General features: G+C 34.4%; 2 protein-coding genes, 1 non-coding gene and 1 pseudogene across 3 annotated transcripts; 2 read left to right on the forward strand and 2 right to left on the reverse strand.

Annotated features, from left to right (window-relative positions):
- Nucleotides 1-1,517: 1,517 nt before the first annotated feature.
- LOC132268420 (dirigent protein 25-like) lies at nucleotides 1,518-2,370 on the forward strand (annotated as a pseudogene).
- A 3,859-nt stretch (nucleotides 2,371-6,229) lies between these two features.
- On the reverse strand, nucleotides 6,230-7,567 carry LOC132268422 (protein SODIUM POTASSIUM ROOT DEFECTIVE 2-like). Its single transcript, XM_059769270.1, has 3 exons — nucleotides 7,040-7,567; nucleotides 6,812-6,887; nucleotides 6,230-6,693 (listed from the first exon to the last, which is right to left on the reverse strand). The coding sequence occupies exons 1-3, from the start codon at nucleotides 7,496-7,498 to the stop codon at nucleotides 6,509-6,511; spliced, it is 720 nt and encodes a 239-aa protein (XP_059625253.1). The 5' UTR covers nucleotides 7,499-7,567; the 3' UTR covers nucleotides 6,230-6,508.
- Nucleotides 7,568-11,959: 4,392 nt separating this feature from the next.
- On the forward strand, nucleotides 11,960-16,529 carry LOC132269492 (large ribosomal subunit protein uL29-like). Its single transcript, XM_059770692.1, has 4 exons — nucleotides 11,960-12,101; nucleotides 12,272-12,407; nucleotides 12,525-12,681; nucleotides 16,301-16,529. The coding sequence occupies exons 1-4, from the start codon at nucleotides 12,098-12,100 to the stop codon at nucleotides 16,373-16,375; spliced, it is 372 nt and encodes a 123-aa protein (XP_059626675.1). The 5' UTR covers nucleotides 11,960-12,097; the 3' UTR covers nucleotides 16,376-16,529.
- A 697-nt stretch (nucleotides 16,530-17,226) lies between these two features.
- TRNAR-UCG (transfer RNA arginine (anticodon UCG)) lies at nucleotides 17,227-17,300 on the reverse strand. The gene has a single exon. It is a non-coding gene; the product is annotated as a tRNA-Arg (tRNA).
- Nucleotides 17,301-20,177: the final 2,877 nt, after the last annotated feature.

Genomic DNA, 20,177 nt, shown 5'->3' on the forward strand with positions numbered 1-20,177 from the left:
AATGAGACATTGACTAATAAAAGTGAATGATTGAATTAATAAATCAGAATCAGATCAAATCAATTTACATTTTGGACCTTATAATTGTTGTGATGAGACATATTAAATGTTAAGGGGGAATGGTTGAATTAATAAATCGAACCGAATAAAACCAATCTAGTCAATTTGATTAGATTGGTTCACAATTAGATTTAATGTCGGTTTTGAAGGATAATTCGATTTAGTGTCCGTTCTAAAGGAGCCAAGCTTGATAGAACGTTTTGAATTTGTGTGGAGTCATCAATACAGTAGTTTGGTGATATATATTAGTAGTGTAAAAAGAGCAGTTGAACCCGTAAATTGAATCCAACAAAACCAAACTTGTCGAGTTGGTTCAATTTTTTTTACGATTTGATCCGATCTTGATTCCAAAAATAAAAAATTATTTGTAAACCGTTCAATTCCGGTGTGAGGTCATGCAAGACCAAACATGAACTTTTATATAAATATATGTAGATTTACATATTTTATATAATAAAATAATAAGATTAGCTTTTTAACTACTTAAATGACCTTTGTTCATTCTTAAATAAGAAATTTATCCACACCAAACATGGCAACTATGGGATATGATTATTTTTTATTTTTCCTACTAATCTCTTTTACACTTAAATCATATGTAACAGTTATCATGCTTGGCCCGGAGAAAGTATGTTGTGAGCATCAGCAATAAATCATTACTCATTAACCACTCAACTATATATTATATAATACATGATAAAATATTATATTATTTATAATATATATTTTAATTTTTATATATATTGAATTGAAGTATAAAAAAGTTGGGAAAATAAAACTATAAAAAAGTTCAAAATCGTAGAGAACCAAATCGAACCATTTTTTACGATTTGGTTTGATACAATCAAGAGCGGACCCTTGCGAGTTTTTGCTGCTATTTAATGCCCCACAGTTTGACGCCATTACCAAACCCGGACCAATTATTATATTTAGGGACTAGTTATTTAAAATTACAGAGCCTAGCCTCCATCATCCCTGTTTTAAGCATCTGGTTCCAAAACATAATAATTTTTGTGACAAAATTATATATCTAAATTGGTGTACAAGTTCTAGAGAAATCTATCTTATAATCCCTTTTATCTAATCCACATTCAAAACATTAAGCCTTTGGTTTACAAGTTGTAACCAAAACACCCAGAAGTGGGAAACCCAAGTACCTACCCCATCTCATCAACTCCATCTTATTTTTCTAAAACTTTTGCTCTTCCATTCACATGCTACTATATTATTATGTATAAGTACACAAACAACTATCACCGCAACAAAGAAATCAAACATTCTCATTCTCAAACACTCTTAACATCTTCTCATGACTACTCATAAACCACTCAGTCACATAGTCCCCCTACTACTTCTCTTAGCCCTCACAATCGCATATGCAGCCTCAGCTCGAAACCTCAATGAGAACAGCTCCTTAGCTGTCCCGGTCACGGCACCTGAGGCCGTTGAAACCCCTGTTCCGAGTGTGACACCCTTTGGTACTGACCCAACTGCTGCCACTAATGCTGCATTGGGCGCCAATTCAGGCCCTGACCACACATTGTCCTTCTTCATGCATGACATACTTGGCGGGTCCAACCCCTAGGCCAGAGCCATGGCCGGAGTGGTAACCAATTCACCCGGCTGTCAGCGGCCAAGTCCCGTTCGCCAAGCCTAATGGCGCAGTCCTTCCGGTTAACAATGGTGTCCCTGTAAACAATGGCAACAGTGGCATCATCAACAACAACAACATCCCATTCCTCACCGGCCCAGGCGGTACCGTACCACATCTAAGGTGATTCAGAACAACGGAAACAACATGATCAATGTTGGTCCGGACTTTCCAGTCCTGAATGGTGCCCAACTGCCTGATGGGACGAGCCTGCAAAAGCTTATGTTCGGGACAATGACAGTGTTTGATGATGAACTCACTGAAGGGCATGAGCTTGGGTCAGGCCTAGTTGGAAAGGCACCAGGGTTTTATGTCTCGAGCTCAGAGGACGGTAACAGCCAGACCATGGCTTTCACTGCAATGTTTTTGAGTGGTACCTATGTCGAAAGTCTCAGCTTCTTTGGAGTTCATCGAACAGCTGTGTCGGAATCATGGCTCGCGATAATGGGTGGCACCGGAATGTATGTCAATGCCAAGGGATATGCCACGGTGAAGACCTTTCCTGCAGCTGCAAACCAGCATAGTACTGATGGGGTGGAGACGCTGCTGCTAATTAATGTGTATCTTGCTTACTAGTGTGTTTACTATGATCTCTGTTTGAGAGATTTGAGTGCTAGATCGAGGACATTGTGTGCTTGTCAAAAATGTGTGGCAATTTGATTTGCAGAGTAAGATTCAATTTAAATTTCTTGTGAAAAAAGTTCAATTACAATCCATTAACAATTTCTAGTAAACAAAGAGGTAGTGAACACAGCAAATTTGCAACCCCATTCAAAATTTCTGTTGGTGTTACAGGACAAAACCATGTGACCAACTACTTATAGAAGCAGCCAGGCATTTAATAATCTTGGTGAGAATTGAGTAATTAACCATGATTTATTCTAAAACTTTGGGTTATATTTTAATTAGTTCTGATCTAGTCGATTGAATGTTGTGGAGGTTAATCCAGAATTTTGAACATTAATAAAGCCCATAAGCCCAATTTGACAAAGATCTCATGATCCTTTAGATTTTCACAATTTTTAATAAATTGTGAAATAGTAGTGTTGATGTGCAAGAGGCACTTATAAGAGCATTCAATATTTGTATGTTTAAGAGTCCCTGTCCGCCCATGAAGACATAAGCCCATGTTCAGCCCATTATTATGTTGGTAAGTATTGGGCTGGCACAAACTTTTAAGCCACATAATTTTTTTAATTAATCTAGCGTGCTCTAACACTTTGTGTTCATTCTCGTTTCTGTTGCTACATCAGAATTTAAATTTTGCCTCTTTTAAGCTCCCATTCTTACTCCCGCACCCATTTGCCTCAATCTTCAACAGAGTTAAATATCCTCTACAAATCTGTTCATACGTGCTTAGTAGCCCTTGGTGTGATTATCGAACTTGACCATGTCATATTGTCATTAGTATACCTGCGCAATATGATATTCATTCACAAGTGGAATTCTCGGTTTAGCAAGCAATGTGAGTAACCATACATGTGAGTCTTATGAACCAACTAATACAATATAATAATTGTGCTGGATGTACTGCACTAGATTCATGCTCTCGCAAGAATGAGATTTACATATGGTCAATGAAAATTCGTATTTCAAAAATAATAATATGAGTTTATGGTGAGGGTTCCTTTCAAGACAATGGATTGATAGACACCATAAGAGAACCCGTGACAGTTTTATTTCTAATGGTATTTTCTTGGATTATATATAAATTACTTGATAATGATGTGTAACCTATAAATATCATATGGAGTATTAGTTTTTTCATTTTTTTTTATTTTTTTTTTAAACGTATACGGAGTATTAGGTGAGTGATGGGTCTTGCCGTACTGTTTTTATAATCAAATAAGTCACAAACAGTCAATGATGAATTTTTCTTCTTTTCTTTTAACACATTGAATATGTTATCTGTTGTACAAATTTCAACGGTGAGTTACGGATAAACTATAAAGAGGGTTAATACAACAAATATTATATAGAATCATGCCACATAAAGCAGAGGAACCAAACAAAAATGCTTTGATCACACGGGCATATTTGTGACATTTCTAGCCTGGTTCTTCCTCTATCATTTTCAACCTTTTCTCTTATTTATTTATTTATTTATTTTTTATTTTATATGATCTTGATTTTTATGATCTATTTGAACTTTGAATTGGAACTAAAATTTATTAATTAAAAAAAAAAAAAAAAAAACAATAGTTAGATCTTCATTAGTGAGGATCTACACCATCCTCATTAGTGATGTGGACTAATAGTAAATTACCATCTTTGTAATTTGGTAAATGAGTATTTACCCACCATATTAAATTTAGTAATTAAAAATGATATGTATATTTATTATTGATTTACATCACTAGTGAGAATGGTATGGAGAGAACCTAAGCATTGTTTTTAAAAAAATTAAAAAAAATTATACCAACACCATGCGAAATTTACGTTTATACTACATGGTGATTGAGATGGTCTAAATCAAATCACTCAATTTAAGTGAGTGATTATACATATTTCAAGTTTGCAAATAAGTTGAGAGTCAAAATTAACTAGTGGTTGGATTGTGTGATAAGATCTGGACCGTCTAAATATTTTATGATCCTCTCCTATAGGGAAATGAGGATTTGCTATTTTTTGGATGGTCTAAACCAAATTACCCAATAAGAGGACTATGTGGTTCAATCTGAACCGTGTAAAATACAGGATCTTCTCAAATACTTAGATTAGTGGGGTCCATATATCCAAACACCTCCTCATAAATTAAAGATAGGTTCTGTGACCCCATCACCATTGATGGTGCGCCGTCCAAGTCAACAAATTTCTTTAACATAAATAATATAATCCTTTAATGGATGGACCAAAACAAATTCAACTTGTTTTTTTTGGTATTTTGTTTTCCGGCCGTCCAAGATTTAGTCAAAGAAAATAAAGTTCCAAATAAAAAAGAGAAAGGAAATGAAAGAAAGAAAAAAAGAAAGAAAGAAAGAGAAGGAAATTATAATGAAATGATCAGTGAAGATAGGGGGATTTGGAACTTTGGCTTTGCTTCTGTATCTATTCTAATTCCCTTTTGTCCTACCAGTTTGTTAGGGGAGGTTAGAGAGTACCAAAAGCAAAAACAGAGAAGGAAACAAAGGACACAAATTAGCCCCACCATTGGAAAATTGGAAATGGAATCCCAACCAGAAAGTACAGCCTTCCTGTCATCATTAGGTTCATCCCATGGAGGTGCTACTCAGTGACGAGGACTGCCACCAAGATTGGAGCCGTTTAAAACCATGTTGACAACTGCCTAAGTATGTAATACAGGGTACGAAATTCTCGCCATTACGGGATCAGAAAAGGATCAAATGTATGCATTATTATGTTAGCATGGAAAAGTAGTTCTTAATTTTGAACCCGTAATTTTCAAGCCATAATAAAATAGCCTTACCGTTAAGTCAAGACTGTAAAGAGTGCACACAGTTTGATCGGTACAGTTTTAGGTTAAATCGAAATCGAACCGTTCTCAATGATTCTTAAAAAATTATAAGCAAAATCGAAATCGATGATAAATGAAACTAAACCGAATCGAACCAAATCGTGAAAGAAATGTTCGGTTTCTAAATCATAACTCTCTTTTGATATTACGTGGGAATTTGGGAACAATATGTCTACTTTTCATATATGTATATATTGTGGAAACAAACTCATTGTCAATCACATGAATATCAAAACAAATACAAGTTTTGTGACTTGTTATATTATTATCATTATATATAATTAGCTTACGGTTGAGTTCAAATGAATCTTGAATCGGAATTAAATCGTAAAAAAACTAAACAGAAGTAACAGTTTAATACGGTTCTGTTGGTATAGGGGTGCATTTATGTACAATGTGGAAATTAATGTCACAACTTGTAAAATCACAACCAAATTCAAAACCTTGCAAACAGACACAATAACCCACTTCCATGGGCACACAACACGCCCAAAAGAAAAGAACAGAAAAGAAAAAGTGTGTTATGTCTGTGTCCAACCCCATAAGACCTTGCATGTCCTTGAGTGCCCACCATCCCATTCCATTGCCACTCGCATGCATTCCTCAGTCTCCACACCTTGTCATGATGATGACTATGCTGTTATAATCTTACTACCACCCACACTCACCACTCAATCATGCATCAACTGTGTGTAATACGTACTCGTGCTTCGAAATCATGATGGTGTTTGATCCAAGTCTTCATAAAGATCTTTAGCTTTTGTAACATTATTATTCATATAGATTTTGAATCTTTGATGCTTATGCAATTTCACTTCTTGCTAAATGTTATCACTTCATGATTCTTATATATATATATATATATATATAACCATATCTATATATTTTGATGCATGTGTGATATATGTACACATATATATCACATCTTACGGGAAGTAGTAAACAAGAGGACATGGTGTTCAGAGGAGAACATGCCATTGCCAGCCTAAGAAGTTTTTCAGAATTAAACAAAGGAAAAGGGAATATCTTAAAAAAGGCACAAATTGTTTGTTCCAAGAGCATGATAAGCAGAGAGTACAAGAGAAACACAACAGTCTCTTTTAGTACTTTTTACATTATTTTGAACAACACGAGGATTAGGATCTGAAGTGATCTCGATCATAATCAGATTTACATTTAAATTACATAATTAGTAAGTAATTAAACATCTAACTAGTTATTCAAACACACACACCATGCTGAGATTTCACACTAATTAATTTCATTACAAGGCAAAAAGTAGAAAAGAACAGGCTGGTTTCCTAAGAGCTTTTAGCTAGTAATTAACTCAGGCCAACTGCTGGTGAGGACAACGACGAAGGTGATGATGATGATGAAGAAGAAGTTGGAGATGGCCAAAACTGCGCGCTCTTCACCCTCGAAATGCTAGTGAGTACATCCAATGGGGTCACATTGCCTATGATAGTCACTTTCTTTGTGGCCAAATCTATACTGAATGATTTCACCCCTGCACAAAATTATCCGAAACCATTAATTTATATTGTAGTCTTAATTTTCAATGAATTACCCATTAAACTAATTAAGAACTTGGTCAGAAAAATGTAATTGTAGTGTGTGACACTTACCTTCCATTCTAGAGATATGTTTTCGAACTTTTCCTTCACATCCCTTGCAATGCAGTGAGACCCTCAATTCCACGACCTACAAAGGCATATTAATAAAGAATAATTATCATAATTATAACTAAAAATTGCACAAACCTTGTTTGTCCAATTTCCTATTAAATTTTTTTTTTTTATTAACTATTTTGTTAGTAGTAGATTTAATGAAAGAAGAAGAAGAAGTACAAAAACCTGCTCATGAGGGCGAGAACCAGTTGACAATGATCTTAAAGCAGGACAATTATTTGAGCTCTGAGGAGGCCTTGGCCTCGGCCTCATAGGTTGACTAGGAACCAGTGCTTTGAGATGATCTGAATCCGATAACAAGCTGAAAAAAGGGGTGTCACTCAAGAGATACCTAGAAGAAGCAGCAGGACTAGGTAGATCAGCTATGTCAGCCGAGCTTCGTCTACGTTGTACATCATTTTGCTTAGCACTAGAACTCTTTTGATACTTCTGATAATAAGTTTTTGGATCAATGGGTAGTTGAGAAGAACAAGTGATAGGTGTTCGGCCTTTCCTTCGATCACCGAGACGGTGGCTATGGCGATCGATTGGCCTTGTGGCATGGCGGACCATGGACCGTTGTTCCATGCTTGAACATATGGCTGTGGAAGCTGGAGAAGCACAGAATAGGTCCATGCGTTTCATGTTTGTGAGAAAGCAAAGAAATGGCTCAAAGAGAGAAGCAATGGATGGGATAGTGAATGTGCAAGAGAGACTATGACAAAGTTTTTCAAAATGAGGCTAATTGACCTCCTTATAAAGTAGGTGGATTAGAAAGAGAGAGATCAGAGACTACTTGCTTTATTTATTTATTTATTTATATTCTTTTTCTTTTTCTTGTCCCACCAGAACTGAATTAATGAATAATGAAACCCTAGGAGGGTACATGATTTCTCTGGACCTTTAAAGTAGTGTTCAACTTTTGTTTTTGGGATGGGTAAACAATTTGTGTTCATCTTTGTGTAATCATGATTACTACCACTAAATAGCAGCATGAGGCAACTTTCATAACCAAGTAGTCTTATTATTACCACATCATTTTGTTACATTAAGTCTATGGACTTCACAGAGAAATAGCCGCAAGTATTGTATCATAGCCTTTTTCATTTTTTTTTATTTTTTATTTTTTATTTTTTATTTTTGGGAATGACCATTTTATCCTCGTGCTGGTAAAAATGAATTTCCGAACATGGATTAGAGCTGTGGCTAGGTCTACTCCATAGTTTTTGGGCAATCCTAGAATGATATTGCAGACGAATTTTTGATCGATTTAACAATAAATCAATTATTATTTCACATGTAACAGATTCATAAACTTTAGTTTAACTATTCCTTTTGGTTTGAGTATGGATTAATAACTTAATAATAGATGTCATCGAGTTGAATGAAAGTTGATGGAGAAGCAGAATTTGAACCCTAATTACGGGATTAAAAATGGATGAGACAAGGCAACGGTCAATAGTGAGTATTGTTTGATTCTGGTAAATTGAATGGAATGGCAATAAATTATATAAGAAGATGAAGAAGACAAAGTAAGAATGAGCTAAGGTGGGGTATCTGCATCTGAAATACAGCTAAAGATGCGCAGAAAGGCATGTGATGTTATCTCATTTAGTGTCGGTTTTGTATCTTAAATTCCTAATTACTAAAATTAATCACACAAGTTGACCCTCGCAGACTCACCCTATTCAGAAGAGTGTATAATTTATCCAATATGTGTTTTCCGAGAAATAAACAAGAAGATATGAAAAACATACAAATCAGAGAGAGAATAATTTGTGTAATTAATTATCATCCAATACCATAATTTATATATGCCAAATTCCAAAAGTGTCACACAGTCTCATGTAGCTGTGAGCCTCCCACAAGTCGTGTGTCATCAAAGGCATCATTACTCTTTATATATTCGATATGTCAAAGTATAATGCTATTGAGACCAAATAATTCGGTCGAGATTAGGTCTAAGAATCATTATTCAAAACTAAATGATTCGGTCCTTTCTTAATGGTGGCAAATATAGAATTGAATGAAATTCATAAAAAATTACAGCCAAAATCATTGACACACACCATCAGAAAAAGCAAACAAATTACTGGTAACTCTAAGAATTTATTCAAAGTGAACTGCATTTTATATATATATATATATATATATATATATATATATATCCTTGTTTATTAAAGTAGTATAAATTTGTTATATATATCGTGTAATTGTAATGATTAAACTCAGTAATGGCTTCCGTGTGTTCCTTTATGTTAGATATAATTCAATTTCTTAACATTCTAAGTGGATGATAAAGTTGATATTGTAATAATTACACGCTCTTTATTGCTAACTGATTAGCATTACTGTACTAAGTCGGCAATGTGTGTAATGATGTTTAATAACCAGAATCCTCCAACAGCCTCCATTTTTGACGAAAATGTTCTGATTGGGGTCCCAGAATTGCCATGATAATCAGAAAGTTTTGTACTCAGTTGCTTCTTGTTGGACTAGACTAGAATCAACTTTAAAATAAATACTAGGTCTTATTATTACATTCTTATCGAAGTAATTTTAAGTATCTATAAGAGTTTCGGGCTATACACTGTACAATCTTTAAATATTGTGAGTCTCGTGACAAGACTGGCGACTGCATTTAATATTTCTCTTATACTTTTCCCTCTGAAGGAAAGTTGGAACTTCTTTCCATGCCATAGAAATTAAAATTGTGAAATCCAATGAACTTGCATTACTCTCTCCTCTCTCTCCCTCTCTCACACACACATGCACCTAGTAAATTATTCCTGAAGGCATTTTTTTTAAGTACTTTATCCAATGTTTCGTAGAATTATATTGTCGTGTGGGGTCATATTCAAGGCATTTGTTTTGTAATCACGCGTTTAAAGCTGTGGGGCTTTCAATTTAGTGGAGGGATTAAAGGGTCCCTTGAGTAGATTAAAAATTTTAAACTTTTTTTAATTATGTGTTCTCTTTTTCCCTCTTTCTGCTTTATGTTCCTCTTTAATTAATTAAATGAATCCACAGTTGTTAGTTGCTTCATGTCTCTGTTTGTGATTCTGTGTATCTTCTTTCTCTGCAAAAGAATGCAGACCCACCTTATTGTTCACTTTTTCACAGTTTCACTATCACTATCTGACAACTGATAAATTACTTATCACTACTCTCCCCACCAAACTCCTAGATATTGAAAGAAGATTAATTGAGAAAATTTTATGAACAAACAGGCACGTTGTGTTTTGGAGTATTGAATTCACGTTTTTAATTTTGAATTGAAAAAAATTAAAATTTACTCCAATTCAAAATTTTAACTATATTTCTTACAATTCAGAATTGAATGTCCCATGCTCGCTGACATATATAGCTTTAATGCGGAACTAGCTTTTTCTTAGATATTATTTTGTAGTGATAGAGTTTGTGGATGGTCCAGATGTAGGTGTGACAAAAGTCTCTAATTTGATTTTGATGGGCTAACAACATTAAGATCACCAAGAAAAAACAATATCTAATCTATCTATATATTCTGTCATTTTTTTATTATTATTTTGTTTTCTTTGTTAATGTTTTTTTTAAGACCATTAATACAATCCTTCTAATTAAAATTTGCACACATCCCTCACAAATACTAATTACAACTTCATGCAACCAAAGACTCATTTTTCTGATCAACAAGTCTCTGCAACTCACTCATTGGAAGATTCCAAAAGTTTATTCTATATGTTCCATAATAATCAAACTAATCTTCAATAAGTATAAGTCAATAAAATAGATTTAATCGAACAAATATTATTCATTTGCAGCATTTTTTTTCAGTAGATTTAATCAAACAAATATTATTCATTTGCAGAATAGTCTGCATTTGATGTCCTTCAATGGTTGGAAAAGCGTGTAAATGTGGAAATTGGTGCTTTTCTGTGGAAATTTTTTTGGCAGTACTGGATCTTCCAAACTTTTTTGACAAGATGGCACAATGATTATACCAATTATAAGAAAAAGAATCGCGATTTTCTCGGAATAAAAGTTAATTAAATTCACTGGAGGATTAAGGCTTTTTTTTTTAACTTTGCTAAAGACCATGGTTTTGTCACCCCAGTGTATGTGTGTCCCTATCATCATGGTGTAGAAAGCAAAAGGGTGATCCTATTTTGTTTGTTGAAGAAAAAGTTGAAGGATACTCCTGATTTCATTACCTTTATAGATATTTTAGAAAAGGAACTTACCATCAAGTTCCTGTTAATCTGTAATTATTATTTTTTTAATTACCCGGAAAAAAAAAAAAAAAAAAAAAAAAAAAAAATCTTCTCTTGAAGGAAAGCCAAATACTAACAAATAAACAGTGAAGCTCTGGCTTTCCAATATGTCTATACAAGAAAGGGCAGTAATTAATGGTCTCTAATGCAAGCTAAACTAGTATTTGTGTTGGAGATGTTGAGCATGATCATTTAATATGCCCATTTTCGACATTAATGTTATTTTATATACATTTTATTTATTTATTTTTAACAAAAAAATTTCTTTCATATACTACCATACAAAATCAAGAAGTCGACCACCATTTTGGTGTAATTGTTATCCAATACCAGTTTTTTGGCAATGTAGAAGAGGAACTTAATACTAGTACGTAACTGTAAAAGAAAGTGGTGACAATAAAAATTAAGGAAAGATACTACTAAAGTTTTGTCTCCGAGTATCATGTAAAGCTGAGGTTTCAATTCTATGAAACTATGTAAAAGTGAATAAATTCAACAAAATAGTCTAATGGCAAAGGCTTTTTCACATTTTGGAAGCTCGAACTTTGAATCTCCTCGGATCACTCCAAAAAAATTTTGTAGTAACTGCCCGGTGCATGTGCACAGTATTAAATTATAGAATGCTCTAACGGGCTAAAGGCCACCATCGTCCTTGTCCCCCAGAAAAATAATAATAATAATAATATGGGCCACCATGGATCAGACACTTGGTGGATGGCCTGGCCCAGACAAAAACTATACCCTATTGGGCTTGGACATATTCACCCCTTTTGCATCCAGCTTATTGACTCCCTAAAAATAAATAAATAGGCCATTATGGGCTAGATCAAATGTTAAGGCCCGTAACCAAGCCCACATCCTCGCACAACCTGCACAGTTCTTGCCATTCATATTCCGCGATTTTAGAATTAGGGTTCCAGACCCGCTGTGGAGGACTAGGGTTTAATTTTCAGCTCTAGCTTTTGCACAGAGAAAGAGAGAGAGAGACGCCATGGGTAAGAAGAAGAAAACGATGAACGATGCTACTCTGATTTCTTCATTAATGTATATTTATATAGGTGTATCTCCATCGTTTTTTTCAAACTGACTCTTTTCTTTCTTTGTTCTTCTTGTTTGGTGTTCTTTTTGTATGTGAATATATATGTGTGTATATATATATATATAGCTCGGATCAAGGTTCACGAGCTGAGGGGTAAGTCGAAAACGGAACTGTTGGGCCAGTTGAAAGAACTGAAAGCAGAGCTTGCTCTCCTCCGTGTTGCCAAGGTCACCGGCGGTGCCCCCAACAAGCTCTCCAAGATGTATGTACCATTCTCCCAGACACACTGTCTCTCTCTCTCTATATATATAAGTTTGTATCTGTGTGGACTAAAATGTTGTATTCATATTAAATTTGAATTGGTGCATTGTGGATACAGAAAGGTGGTTAGGTTATCGATAGCGCAGGTTTTGACGGTGATTTCGCAGAAACAGAAGGCAGCTCTGAGGGAAGCCTACAAGAACAAGAAGTACCTGCCCCTTGATCTGCGTCCCAAGAAGACCAGAGCCATTCGAAGACGCCTCACCAAACACCAGGTAATAATCCTCCACCTTTATTTCTATTCTTTTCAGGTTAATCTGGCACCTTTAATCCTTGCTTAGGTGTTAATTGTCTTTACCTCTAATATTATGTCCAATAAAATTCGTTCTTTGAGATCTAAGTTATTTTCTTCTGAAATTTGGAAATGCATAGAGATTAGTAGGCCCACAATCCTTGAATTAGCTCCGTTTTATTGGTCATATCACTCATTTGATTCAAACACACTGACTGAAAATATGGGCACAAGGTAAAAAATGTGGCGTTGGTCTTTATTATCTGTGTCTTGACTTAAACCTCCCACTAGAGTTTCACATCTAGGATCTTAATATGTCATGTCCTGTTTATGTAACTGCATTTTCCTGTTTTACTAAGAATGTTTAAACTATGTGCTAAATTTAACTTAAATTCTTGAATTGACTTGTCATGTATTTTGTCCATAAATTTCTGTGAAGTTCAAGATCCATTTCTTCCCGGACATCCCCTCAAGTCTTTCTAATCTCTCTGTTTCTTCCCTAAAACTGGTGACCTGAGTGGTCATTAACTTTTATTGGGAAAATCACTGATTTAATCATTTCAGTCATCTTCTCATTATTTAAACTGAACCATTGTGACATAACCCAAACAGGCAGAGGCTTAAGCTGGATGAAACCAGATGTTACAAATAAGGCCTTTTGTCAAATATTTCTCTGGTAGTTCATTGTTAGAAGTCCATATCTGATCTAATAAAAGTCACATGTGAGCTGCTTTAAAATGATATTTGAAAATTGGCCATTTCCTGCCGGTGAGCTCAGGGTAGACAATTCAGGTAAAGACTAATCAAAGGTGGCAGTGAGAGCAAGGCGGCGTTAATGCCGGCAAGGGATTCTCGTTCTCAGTAGTGCATGAACACAATGGATGAACACAACTAGAGTTCTCAGAGCACAGCACAGTAGGGTTGAGGGTTCATACACAAGTAACCAATCATTAGATCAAATAATTTAAGGTTTACGATAATATACAATTCAAGTTCGGATTTGATCAGGTTAGAATCGTTCCAACTTGAGCCCAACTCTAAATGGGCACTCGGGTTAAAAAATTTAAACTTGATCCCAACCTAATTTTTGGACTAACAGGCCTAAGCCCAAAAATTTTTGGGCTGGGTAGCCCGACTTGCATCCCTAAAAAAAATCTTCAATCTCAGTTATATTGCGACTACGGAATTTATTGAACATATTATTAGGGTGCAAGTCGGGCGGGCCCAAATTGCGTACTTATGTAAATTATCCTAACCCTTAAATTATTTGATCCAACAGTTGATTACGTGTTTATATTACCCTAATCCTTAGTCCTGCCGTTGTGTGTTATTTACTGTGCATAAAAATTGAGAATCCTGCACCGTCGTTGTATTCATTCAGAGAATCTATCGCTGTCTTTGCCATCGTCTTGCTCTCATTAATATTGTTAATTACCCTTTTCCTGAGTTGTTTCTTGAAAGAGAGTTATTTCATGTCATCTTGCCCTCATCGCCACTGCAGTCGTCTTCCCTTGTTGTCGTATTCATCGGGGTTCTCCTCCTAGTTCGAGTCTCCCTCACCTCTTTCTCTCTGAAACACTTTTTTTTTTTTTTCTCTTGTTCGAGTCTCAGCTAAGAATACTCTATTCTGATATACATAGAAAATATTTTCAAACAACCGTGTTTTGGGGTTGTCCTTACAGATATCATAGAAAAGGGAATGCTCAAGTTTACAGAAGAAAGGAAAGTGATTTGTGGTTTTTCTTTGTGCATGGGTTGTTTTTGAGTTTTCTTTTTTAATTGTGTTTCTAGACAGATTATGTTTTGTATGGAAGTAATTGTAGTTGTCGGAAACAATATTTTTCAGTTTCCGCTTTACTTGGTTTGGTAAGATATCAAAAAAGGGGAAGGAAAAAAAAAAAAGGTGGGCCTACCCAATTGCTGCAAATATTTTTTTTCTTTTACTTGGTTTGGTAAGATATCCAATCAGGCAAGGAAAAAAAAAAAAAAAAAAAAAAAAGGGCCCAACCCACCTCACCTGAGGTCAGGTTGGCTCGCAGTGACCCAAGATTGCGCTGGGCCTGTCCAACTTGCACCCCTACTATTTTCTTGTGAAATATGGAAATGCATAGAGATTAGTAGGTGTCTGATAAACATCAAATGGCCCCCTTGGCAGTCCTTGAGCTAACTTCATTTTATGGTCATACATATCATATTCAATTCAAACACTCGTTGACTGAAAATATGGGCACAACATAAAGATGTGGTGATGATCTTTGTTATCTGTGTTAACCTCTAATTAGATTTTTACATCTAGGACTTTGATATATCATCTTCTGTTTTCGTACTGCATTTTCCTGTTTTCCTGAGATGCTTAAAGGTGTGCTGAATCTAACCAGATTCTCGAATTTGTCTTGTCAAGCATTTGGTCCATAAATTTTTGTGAAGTTCAAGATCATTTTCTTTTCCAATACCCCCTCAAGTCTTTCTAGATCTCTCAGTTTCTTCCTTGAAACTGTTGACCTGAAAGACCTTTAACTTTTATTGGGAAAAACACTGATTTCGTCATTTCATCCATCTTCTCATTATTTAAACTGAACCATCGCAACATAACCCAAACAGGCAGGGGGCTTAAGCTGGATGAAAACAGATGTTACAAATAAGGTTCTCATTGCCAATCCTGTGTTGAGACCTTGGAAATGTCACAATGATCTCTACGCCAAGGCCTTGAGTCAAATATTTTTCTGGTAGTTCTTTGTTAGAAGCCCAAATCTGATCTAATAAAAGCCACCTGCATGCTGTTTTAAATGGATATTTTAAAATTGAGCATTTCTGGCTGATGAGATCAATTAGGCATCCTTGGAAAGCCTCCAGCTGGCTTATTTGGTTCCACATTGAATGGGAATTCTTTACCAATATAGTGATGAACTACAGCCACTCTATGATAGTTTAGTTCTTTCATCTATAAAAGACACTCAATGCTCAATTTACTTCCACTTCTAATCGAGAACCACCTCTGGACTTTCTTACACTCCTGGACACTGCAATAAGATGCTCTTAAACCCAAAGTGAACCTCCATCAACTTTGTTTCTTATAAGACTGACAAACAAAGCAGGACTATATAGTCACCTAGATAGATGTCTCGTTACCTTGTTCTCTAATGTGCAGAAAATACATGTTGCCTGCTCGTTCTAGTTCTATTTATGGTATGAATGGACCTTAAACTATTTCAGCACCTTCATTCCTGGTTCCCACGTTGCTAAGGTTTACAGTTGCGTATATGCCATGTTACCTTGATTGATGGCTTCATTATGTAATAATTACCATGTTGCCTCAATATGTTTTCTGGTTGTACCTTCAACTAATATAAGGACACAATATGGCTAATGGTTGTATCTTAAACTAAAATGATGCCAGGATATGGCCAAGTGTATATGTCTTTTTTTTTTTTTTTTTTTTTTTTTTTTTTTTTTTTTTTTTTGCTACAACTATTATTGTCAAATGTGGAGATCCACCAAAATGTTATTGCTAAATTTTGATTGTTATGCCCTTGTGTATGTCTCAAGTCTCAACACGCCAATGTTAAAACAAATCTCTTATTTTGTTCTGGTGCTTCATGCAGACATCTTTGAAGACCGAGAGGGAGAAAAAGAAAGAGATGTACTTTCCATTGAGAAAGTATGCCATTAAAGTTTGATTTACTTTTACTTGTTCGGTAGGTTTGATTTGGAAGAGGGATTTGGGGTACCTACTCTCAAATGCAGAGGATACTTGTTATTTGATTTAAATTAGTTTCTTGTTTGGTTTCCGCGACTCATTATTAAATGAGAACGTAGTTTTGGGTTTTTGTCTCTTGTTCTTTTTCTGATAGATATGGTGGAATTGTTTGCCGGGGAAAAAAAATGTGCGTGGTAATACGAGGGCATTCTCCAAGTTTCCAACATAAAAAAAGAGCAACAAAGAACAAAAAAACTACACAGGTTTATGTAATTACTATATATGACTGAAAAAAAAATACTGTAGGCTGCAAATTGAAATTTATGATTCACCAAAAAGAGGGGAAAAACCAGCCCCCAATTCTACTCTCCCAATTAGGGTCATGAAGTTACACGGTAAACCAAAAGAAAAGGGAAAAAAAAAATTCACAAAGGAGACGATGAACCATTCTTATATTAACTGTTGGATATCAGCATTATAATCTCAGTAGCGCAATGACTGAAACGACGGAGTATCCATAGCCTTAAAGTAAAGCAACCAAGCTTTGGAGCCCGGGTGATAGAGAAGTCAAGTCAATACAGCAAATATGTTACCAGGGAATAAATTCATGAGACTGAGACATCATCAGTTCTCTGAACCAGAAAGAGTCACTCCTGCACAGCAAAAGCGTTTAAAGACCTGAAATGGCATGAGCAATATGAGAAGCTTGATCAAAACACGTCTTATGTCTCTTCTTGTTACCATAATAAAATACTGGAACTGACTACACTCCACAGGTAAAAGAGAAGTGGAGCAAATAAATGAAAAAAATAAAAAATGGAAGTTATAAATCGACCACAGTGGGAGTCGAACCCACGACCTTTTGATCCGAAGTCAAACGCGCTAATCCACTGCGCTATGCGGTCATTTGTGATTACGGGGTGATGCATTCTTATATAACTTAGGCATATCTTGTGCTTCAGTAACACACACATTACCTCTCTATGCCTGTCAAAATTACTTAATTCTTTTTTCTTTTATTTATTTTTTTGAAACACAAGCATCCGCAATTATGGATTTCATCATGAGAACTTAACTCCGGAACTTCAATATTTGGTAGTCTGTTTGGTAACCGCTTTTGTTTCATGTTTTTGTTTTGATCTTAAATAGAAACAAAGTTTCTGTTTCTGTTTTAGAGTTCAAAACTTATTTGATAATGTAAATTTGTTATAAGATTTTTTAAAACAAAAACATGAAAGCATATTTGTTAAAAAGTGTTGCAAGTTTGAAAATTTGAATAACTAATTAAAATGTCATTTTAGATCATTTTTTATTTTTTTTTTTTGGAACAATAATTTGTTACCATTTAAAAACAAACAAAAATATCATTTTTATGCTTTCAATTTTGACCTCAATTTCGTTAGTTATTCTATGACAATAAACGTTACCAAATATGCTTTGTGTTTTTGCTTCATTACCGTACACTAGCAAAAGTTAAAAATACAAAACAAAAGCATTAGTCAAACATACCCATATAATTCACTTGAATCCATCTCCAAGTGAAAATAGCTAAATCCGTTATCTCAGTTGACAATTTTAAGTACAACAATCCAAATTCTCTCCATTACACTTCTTTTAGTGGTATCCTGTTACCGGGTTCAGATCGTCTCTCGTGACATATGTAAACTATATCACATATATTTTGAAATTTTATCATTACATTAAGCAAAAATTTCACAAACGCGTTAGTTGAATTTCAAAAAATTTACTAGTGAAATTTCATCACTACGGTGGTTTTGCGGTTGGATTTACAACACGCGATTACACAAGAGCATTTAGGTTCATAACCCCACATGGACCAATGTCTCTTGTGTCAGGTCACGTGCAGTAGTAATAATGTAGTAGTATGAACATTAATTCAAGGTTTCAGACTACTAATTCAATATTTTGGATTTTACAATCATAATTTCCATTGTAGAATTTGTAGTGATCTTTCAGTTCATATCTATTTTCAATCATAGGCTGAGATTCAAGAAAGCTAGCAATATAGGGTTCACATTCTATCCACAAGGAACAAGTCATTTTCTTTTCAGATCAGGTTAGGCACTGCAAGTCATTTGATTTTTTGTGTGATATTTGTTTGTGTGTGCATGAGAGAGAGAGAGAGAGAGAGAGAGAGAGTTTAGGCAGCAAAATTGATGGTACATCAACCAGCCTTCATCGGCAAATGGGTTGATCCAAGCCATTGAGGTTGATATCTAGTTTTCACCTCAAAAAAAAAATAAATAATAAAATAAGTAATAGTAGTAGTAATTGAGTATATTATAATGTTCGATTTGTTTTTTGTAGCACTCCAACAATACAGTCCAATAAATATTTTTTGTCTGATAATAAATACAAAATACCTCTCTCAATTTTTAAAATGCTCTAATTAATATTTAATACATCTGTGACAACAAAACTTGATTGTCAAGTTCCTTTTATATATAGAAAACATTACCACCTCATTTTTTTTTATTTTTTTTCAACTTGAAAGTGAATTTTGTTGTGTGAAGATAAAAAGGCATATTATTATCAACTCAACATTTAGTTATAATTTGTTAAAAAAAAATCTTATTAAGCCCAATATCTCAAGTCAAAAGAATAAAAATGTCCATGAAATCCCTTAAACCTAAGAAATAAGAAGCAGTGCCAAATTCAAATTGCATCTCCTATATTTGGGAATGTACATGCATCTCTCACTAAACCCCCTTTTTTTTCTTTTTTTATTTATTTCTTTGAGACTCATATTTCCAAGAATTTGACATTTCTTTGCTAATTGATGATGAGTCAACTTGTATAAACACTGGTTGGAGTTTTCCTTCTCCTTCTAGATATTTCTAGCTCTCGTCCTAACTTAAAATAAATAACACAATATGATAAAGAAATTGCATTTGATTTTATGAAGAATATAGTAATTTTAATTCGATTTAATTGATAAAACTAATTTATAAAAAAAATAAAATAAAATAAAATAATTGATCATTTGAAAGATTTATTTGGAACTTATGATTGTATCACACTAATAAAAGAGGGGCTTAGACTATTGTACTGTGTCGTTCAATGCTTGGTCCAACCCACCAACTTAATTACTTCATGGCCACCGGGGGAAATAATACCCCCCATGTATGAGCAATTCCAATGAATTGTTATTGTTATTTTTAAAATATAGCATATAGATTTAAAATGGACTCTTCAATGGCATACCAAATGAGCTGTCAAAATATAACTTTACTAAATATTGTATCAAATATAACACAACATATAACTATTACCAAATTTACTATTGCTCTCTTCCTTCTCTATTATCTCTCGCATGGGCTATCAATTTGGTGTTGGGCTTGTGTATATATATATATATATCAGTGTTGTATGTATATGTCTGTTGTGTGTGTGTATATATATGTCAGTGTTGTATGTATATGTCTGTTGTGTGTGTATATATATGTCTTCCCTCATTCAAACACAAGGCGGGACCAAAAAAAAAACGGAAAAAATCTTGCTGACCATCACTTATATGTATATACATACATATACAGTCACGAACTCAAGAATTTTTTTTGAGAGGGGGCGTTGTTGAAGAATTAAAAAATAAAAAATAATAATAATAATAATAAATTGAAGATAATTTTTTTTTAATAAAATAATAAATGTAAAAATTTAATATTTTGTTACTTGTCTGACTTAGATTATTTGATATTTTAACCGTGTTTGTAGTTTCTAGATTACCATGGATGTGGGACATGAAAAAACAAGACAACGGA

Source organism: Cornus florida, unplaced genomic scaffold, assembly GCF_030987335.1.
Source record: "Cornus florida cultivar Cherokee Brave unplaced genomic scaffold, ASM3098733v1 CherokeeBrave_3.0.0_Hap2_Chr08, whole genome shotgun sequence".
Lineage (NCBI taxonomy): Eukaryota > Viridiplantae > Streptophyta > Magnoliopsida > Cornales > Cornaceae > Cornus > Cornus florida.

Bases quoted from the DNA above. Each gene is read 5' to 3' on its own strand.
- LOC132269492 (XM_059770692.1), top strand. The intron at 12,408-12,524 runs GTATGTACCATT...TTGTGGATACAG, and splicing joins CCCAACAAGCTCTCCAAGAT to AAAGGTGGTTAGGTTATCGA. The intron at 12,682-16,300 runs GTAATAATCCTC...TGCTTCATGCAG, and splicing joins GACGCCTCACCAAACACCAG to ACATCTTTGAAGACCGAGAG.
- LOC132268422 (XM_059769270.1), bottom strand. From the start codon at position 7,498: ATGAAACGCATGGACCTATTCTGTGCTTCTCCAGCTTCCACAGCCATA. The intron at 6,888-7,039 runs GTTTTTGTACTT...ATGCCTTTGTAG, and splicing joins GTTCTCGCCCTCATGAGCAG to GTCGTGGAATTGAGGGTCTC. The intron at 6,694-6,811 runs GTAAGTGTCACA...AATTTTGTGCAG, and splicing joins ACATATCTCTAGAATGGAAG to GGGTGAAATCATTCAGTATA.